The sequence below is a fragment of the Halyomorpha halys genome, unplaced genomic scaffold (genome assembly GCF_000696795.3).
Source record: "Halyomorpha halys isolate HHAL.00 unplaced genomic scaffold, Hhal_1.1 Scaffold682.1, whole genome shotgun sequence".
Taxonomy (NCBI): domain Eukaryota; kingdom Metazoa; phylum Arthropoda; class Insecta; order Hemiptera; family Pentatomidae; genus Halyomorpha; species Halyomorpha halys.
In genome coordinates, this window is record NW_027106326.1 from 353039 (window position 1) to 360811 (window position 7773).

Consider the following 7773-nt stretch of genomic DNA (forward strand, 5'->3'; position numbering starts at 1 on the left):
TAAATAAATAAAGATTCCAATAAAATCTGCTGATCCACTGAAAGCTAATGTCTCACACGTAGTACCTCTCTTCTGGTCAAGAGTACCTAACATAATCAATTGGAGTCAGAACTAACACTACCACCTTAACACAGTTCAGCAGCCGCTCAATACAACCATGAAGAGACATGATTTTTATGTTATATTTTTTCAAGAGTTTAAACTTGGCTAGGAAAGCCCCAGACTGCAAGAAATATTAATATAAAATTTGGGTTAGGGGATGTGACCATTTATCATTAGTTAGAAAAGTTTTCTGAAGGAAATACATAATTTGAAAATGTTTCAAGAAATACCTTTAACATCAATTGATCACGAAAACCTCAAATTTACCAAAGAAAAAAACCTTCATTGAACTGTTTGAAGATTCTCAGCACATGTCTATACAAGTACACCCATAACTTCATGACACTTGTAGAAGATGGAAAAAATAAAAAAGCTTGATTAATGAGTAAAACATGAACTCAACGAGCAGCAACAATTACTGAGCCTAGAAATATGTGGTTTATTACGATTCATTTATGTTTGCATAGCTCATACTGGCAATTCTTCATACTGGCCATCTTCTTTTCAGACATCTCGGAGGATTATCGGGGATTGTTAAGGATGAGAGATTAAGAATTTATGAGTTAGGATGGGTAAGGAGTTTGGAATGAGAAGACGCATATCTGTTTTGGGCCAAATCTGCAACGAATGGAATGTTAAGGTTTTTCTTTTTTAAAAGATGAGATATTTTGGATAGTTTTCAGCAGCTAATAAAAAGATTATCAGAACAGTTTGTAGTTCTAGTGTTAAAACATATCATCCCTTATTATTCATTTGCTTCATTGAATAATGTTCAGAAGTAAATTAATGGAAAGATGTGTTAAAATAATCACTTAGATAGATGTCTTTTATCCTTCAAAAGTAACCTTTTAAATTATTGCCAGAAGAAGGAACATTTGCCTGTGGTTAATGGGGAAAACATTAGCATATTTTAGGGCATTACTAATTATAATATTATTAATTATTAGACAAAACTCCATCATTCAATAAGTTATAATAAAAAATTAAAAAATATTTTTAAATAATATGAAATTAAAACAACAAAGAAATATATAAAACATCCTCTAAATTAAAAAAACAGACTGATTATTGATATAAATAGGATAGTAACCTTTTTCTAACAAAAAAAAAATTCTTTAACAAATCAAAACTATGATAGCAACTAAATATATCATTCCTCATATTGGAGTAGGCTAAAGAGCACAAACTTTAAATAACTGAGATAAAAATTATAATGAAATATGATTTTGAAATAACAATAATGAAGATTACCATTTGAATCTTGATTGCATATTCCAGCATAAGCACCATCAAATAATATTTCCATGTTTGCTTCTCTGTGTTTAGTTAAAAACTCTGATGGTAGAAGACAAAAGATACTACTTTCTTTAGTCTATAACAATAATAAAATTAACTAGAAAAAATAACAGAATTTAAAGAGCAATAGAGGAAGAAAATTTCTGCTTACACTGTATTTTTTTTTTTGCAAAAAATTTTCAAAAATATTCTTGGCCATATCATTTAATGGATATAGATTTAGAACAGCATACAATGACATAATTCGAATTTCAGCGTTTGAATGATACAACAAAACCTCAATGAAACTTATATCTTTTCCTGGTGGCAAGTTTTTCCATTTCGCACTAAGGAGTTTTAAACAAATAATAACAGAAGTTGTATCACTACAGGCTTCATTTAAATTAACATGTTGAATTAAATTCCTTAAAAATTCTGTGATTCCATTAAATAACGTAGAGTAGTTTCTACTAAATTTTGCTTTTTTTATCTTACTTATTAAATGAATGAAAATATCAACTACATCGTTTTCTTTGAAAAAATGCAGCCAACAGCGACCTAAAAACCATGGTTATAAGATGTTTATGTGTGAATTAAATGATTTATTAAATAAATATAAAAAAGTTACATGAGTATAAGTAAATTTAGCTTTTATTTAAAAAAAACTTACTAGGTATAACTGTAACATTCTTTGATCCAACATGTTTTTTACATTTTTCTGATAGAAAAGATGTATCAAAGTCTTCAAAATCATATTCTTTCAGACTTCTAAATAAAACAAATAATATTACAAAATTAAATAATAAATTAATAATTGAAGGTTCAAAAATATTTTTAATGCTAAATGAAAAATATTCCTAAAATGATACATGAACTATTTAATTTAATTTTTATTAGTTTAAAGAAAAAATTTACCTAGCAGCAGAATCCTTATCAGAATAGGGATTGGTTATGAAATGCCAAAGTATTCTCGCAGATCTATGTATAATATTGTAAGTGTCATCAGATTTTGTAATAATTAAAGGAATCTTCGAGAGGAAGTTACAAACACTGTAACCAACACAATAATTATTTTCTGGAGTCAAAATGTGTACAACTTAGTAAACATTCAAATCAACCTATCTAAATATGAAATTAAGATTAATAATTTTGTTATCTACCAAGTTTAAAATCCTTAAATACTCCTGATAAGGAAAGAATGGTGAGCTATTAAACATCACCAACTTATTCTAGCCAGAGTAAAAAGGATGAAGTTTATTATTTTTTATTACATCTAATAACGTACATTACATTTAATAACGAAGATCAGTTTTTCATTAAAAATAATTTCATAAAATACATATATAAATTACCTTTTCTGAACAGCAGGATGTTTATCACCACCAACAAGTCGCATGAATTGATCCCATAAAATCGTAACATCTAGATGTCCCCTTTCACACAATACTGAAATAGTGTCAATAGCGAGAGCTGTTGCAACTGTACCATTGTTATTTCTTGAATTATTAATGATTTTGTTAGCCAATGGGATCAGTTCCTCATAACAATTACCTCTGGAATTTTCAAAATTTCTTTTTAATGTTACATGAAAGATGTGCCATTATTTTAAGCAACCTATTGCCTTACCACTATCATAAATAATTGCATTCCAGCATTAGTCTTGTTTTGAGTTTAAGATGTATTGATACACATCAATCCACAGAACAGATGCTTTATTCTAACAATGAAACATAAGTTCTGAGTTTAAAAATATTAATTAAATTTACTAACCCCATATAAAGAAGTTTGTTTTTGCATGTATATTAAAGAGATTGCCTTCCTCAAGATGTTGCACTATTTTATCTATAAGGAGTATCTGAGAAATAATGGTAGGTACATATTCTTAGTTTTATTATTACTTTTTCCATTTTGATTGTTAATTGGTTATAAGAAAATTGTTTTTTATTTAATTATTATCAATAGATAATTGTGCTACCATAAACCACAACAATTTGGACAAATTTGGTACGGCCACCCCACCACGTCTCTGATACATCTAGTTGATCATTGGTCCACTCAACACATTATGTCTCTGATACGACTTTTTTATGTTTGGCCCAATAGACTCACCATACCTCAGAAATGTAATTTTAACCTAAGAGGTTAAGTATCGCTTAAATTTAATGGAATATAAGTAACAATTGAATTATTTGTTCAAAAGCATGCAATATTTCTTTCTTTATACATATTTATTTATTTAAAAATCTAAAGTTGACACAAGTACATACATAAACTATTAAATAAAAAAAAAATTATTTATTAATTAAAAACCCACTACCCTAACTTATCCAACAAGGTTGCTACAGTATTTTAAATATATCCATTTAAGACCTTCCAACAAGAATATTAATAAAAAAATTCCTTTAAATATCAAAAGGAAAACAAATATTAAAAAAACAAACTGGATTTTGACAACATTCATTACTCAAACATAAACAAACAGATTATATATAACAAATATTCATCAATTTAATTTAAAAATGACAATAGACAATATTCACACAGTTTCAAATTCTTATATAACTCAACAAATTTATGACAATATTGATAATTTCAATTAGTTTTAACTGTTTTCTTGAAAAGCAAAAAAAGAAAAAAAAAGTACCGAAACCAAATACAATACAAGAATTATCAACTGTCATTAAGTTGATCATAAAAAAATAAAATAAAAACCTTTGAAAAAAAAACAACCTTAATGCAATATTTTTCATAGCTGCTGCTTGTACAAGTTCTGTTATATGTTCTGACTCTTGTTTTAATAAAATATCTACTAAACTTGCATCATACGTGACATCATTAATCCATGCATGATGATATAATTCTGCACATATTGTATTACTATTTTCATGTTTTTCACCCACAATAGAGTTTTGCAGTTTTTTAAAAATGACAGACTCAGACTAAAATAAAATAAACAAATTTAAATACACATATGGACATATTTAAGTTTAAAAAGAAAATTTAGCTTATTCTTAAAAGATTTTTCTATTGTATTTTTAAATTACACCTCTTATGAAATTACTGACTCATGTCAAACCCCTTTCTTCTATTAAAATGAACTTCTTCAGAGATTTTGAACTCATTGCTGTTCAAGTTTTCCAATGACAATTCTAATTTAGGTTGGTATCTACATGGATAGGTTCACTATCATAATACCCAGGGAGTCACCTCTAGTAGGCTGACAGGGAGCACCTACGTGGAAATGGGGGCTTGGTCACCAGTAGGTACCAACAAATTGGCAGGCATTGATTGCTGTCATACAAGTGGTTATCAAGCTAATCCTAACTTCACTATCTAAAACTACTAACTGGACATGCCCACTCAGTCATCCCACCTCCATGCTGTCACCATGAATTATTAAAATAATATTTAATAAGACTGAAGGTTTGGTACCAATATCTCTAACATTCGCTGGCTGTATATCTACATTCGGCAAAACTCAAATCCCCAAGGTCAGCTCCAACATAATTCTTTCATCTATGTCTCGATCTACATCTCAGATATTTACCCATTATCCCCTAACACTAAATAATGTTTTAGGTATTCATTTGTTATTTAGCTCAATAGCTCTACATATCCATTTCAACTTTCATGATACTACTTTAATGATATTAATAAGGTGTATGGTTCAGCATTTCTAATTCTCCATCCTTAAGAAAGGATTATAGTTGTTTAACTACTAACTTTCAAGTTTTGGCAAAGAAGGCACAAAATAAATAATTTTGCAACAGAGAAATAACTAACATTATCTGTCTTTATTTTATCCCTTAGATTTTTTTCTATAAGTCATTATTGACTTAAAATAATAGTTACTTATACTCTATATCACCAAAATCATTGTCATTTCTACAACTGAATACATCTTTCATTTACCTGTATTTATTTTGCCACCAACTTCGAATTAATAAAAACTATTTAAAAATACAAATAAAATAAGTTAAAATCTGGCAATTCTAACTAAAATACAAAAATATAAATATAAATATAAAAATATAACATTTTAATTGTAAAAAGATAAAATTGTATGTATTAATACTTAAAATTAATTAAGTAATTGTTTTAAAGATTCATATAATGATGAAGTAAATTTACCTTTTCCTTACCCATGGCTGCCAAGATTTTTAATATATGATATTGTAAGAGTGGATTGTTTTCTTTTTTCAATTGATAAAAGAAGATGTTAACATGACCAAAGCTCCATTTTGACATCACAGATAAACAATGTTTCCGAGTATCAACATCGCCAGTTATGAAATACATTGTGATAAGTGTCTTGATTGATCTTTTAGGTGCATAGTCTATTACTTTTTTTAACCATAAATTCAACAATCCTTTGTTATTAGAAAATGATATCATCAGTCTAAAATAAAATGAAACAATAATTGTTTTGTGTTAAGATACATGATTTTTATAGTTGACACAAGAGTATAGATCAGCCACCATAAGTTAAGTAACAAAAAAGATCTTATCATAACCCTCTCCTCAGCATTTATCACAAGATTTTTTCTCAGTCAATGCCCATACCAAACCTATAGAACCATAAGGGAATACTGCAAACCTTTATGGATATTTCAAACCTAACACAAGCTTATTTACATATCTACATTTCTTTTTTTTTCTAGCATAGGAATGACAAAATTTATTATATGGGACACTGTGGACACAGGAGGTTCTGGGACCATTATTGTTATAAAGGAAAAGCTATGGAAACCATGAAATTTTATAAATATATAAAGTCCTGTGAAAAAATATAAACTCAACTTATAAAATTGAAGTATTTATAAAATTTAAAAGTAAATTCATAGCACAATAATGTTTTTACACTTCTTTTTATGTTATTAACCTCAGTTCTCTTCTAATGAAGAGAGACTATATTATTCGTTTTTCTATACTGTATCGTTTCGTGTTATCAAGCGGAACTCAACACACTGAAATTGAACAGCAAAGGATAATGGACGTAAGAAGAGGTGGAATGACATTCAATGAGGGGGTACAATTCAATTTAGGATGTGATGCTAGCTTGGTGAGGAAGTGGATAGCTGAATCAAATTTTTTAAAATATTTTAAGGTCATGAGAAAACCAAAGCTAAAAAAACATCATTTGTAGCAAGAGCTGCAGTTTGCTGAAAGACATATTCAAGATAGGAAAAAATAGTCAAGCGTTGTTTTCCCGAGATGAAAAAAAATTTAACATTGATGGTTCAGATGGTTTTAGTTACTACTGGTATGACCTTAGAAAAGAAAAAAAAATTGTCACGAACGTCGCATTGGGGTGGCGGATTAATGGTATGAGCTGCTTTTGATAAAAAGGGAAAGTCTTGAATTGCATTCATTTCCAAAAAAACGAATGCTGTTAGTTATCAAAATGTAGGAGAAGAGTTCCTCTTGCTGTTAATTACAATATTGGAAGAAGAAGAAATCATTTTTCAGCCGGATAACATGCCGATTCTTACAGCACGCTATACAAAACAAAGGTTTCAGGATTTCAGGATCAATGTTTTGGATTGGCCAGCGCTTAGTCCGGATCTCAATTCGATTGAAAGTTTGTTGGGAATCATGGCTAGAGAAGTCTAGGACCTTCATAAGCCAGAAATTCAAAATATTGATGAGCTCAAAGGAAGGATCACACGAGCTTAGGAAAACATACCAGAGAGCACTTCAATTTATTTAGTAAGAAGTGTTCCCAAAAGAACATTGGATATGATCAAAAACCATGGCAGAAGTTCTCATTATTGAAATGAATTTACTCATTAAAGACATAATAGACATTTTTTGAGTTTATACTTTTTCACAGATTTGTTTTGTTATTTTGTCCCAATAGTAGCTAATCCTTGTAATATAATTAAATTGTTCCTTAAAATTGTAACTGATTATTAATAGAATACATTAAATAATATCTTTTGTTACTCAGATTCAAAAATAAATGACTTAAACTAACTGATAGTTTTTTTCCCATTGAGTTTATATTTTTTCACAGGACTGTAGAGATAATTGAGGTTAAAGTAACTAGGAGTACATTGAAATCTCTCCAATGAACACCCCTTCTCATGGCCAAATTGAATACAAATCCCATAACTCTATGTTTTTTAAAAATATGTTTATACAGTCACATTACAAATATGTTAATCAACAGAACACAAAATTTAATTAATAAAATTTCTTGGAAACATGCATGATGTATTGAAAATATATATATAAAGTTACAGCCTTAGTCAGCTGTTACTTCTATGTCAGCTGACTGAGGAGATTAGCTGATCGCATGTATATAAAGAGATGTACCGAACCCAATAAATATAGTATGTTACAGCAGTTCACACGTGTTACATCTTATTCCTTCTTCTCTTTTTTGACATTTGA

At 28.7% G+C, this 7773-nt stretch overlaps 1 protein-coding gene across 4 annotated transcripts in view; it reads right to left on the bottom strand.

Annotated features, from left to right (window-relative positions):
- Positions 1–7773, bottom strand: part of LOC106685331 (uncharacterized) — a 44344-nt gene that overhangs the window by 7870 nt on the left and 28701 nt on the right. For all 4 annotated transcript variants that reach the window (XM_014427930.2, XM_067044661.1, XM_067044660.1 and 1 more), the window contains 7 exons: positions 5509–5776; positions 4108–4316; positions 2730–2930; positions 2293–2427; positions 2048–2145; positions 1550–1935; positions 1354–1474 (listed from right to left, as the gene is read on the bottom strand). In XM_014427930.2, the coding sequence (XP_014283416.1) occupies positions 1354–1474; positions 1550–1935; positions 2048–2145; positions 2293–2427; positions 2730–2930; positions 4108–4316; positions 5509–5776 (1418 nt within the window). The remainder of the gene's footprint in view (positions 1–1353; positions 1475–1549; positions 1936–2047; positions 2146–2292; positions 2428–2729; positions 2931–4107; positions 4317–5508; positions 5777–7773) is intronic.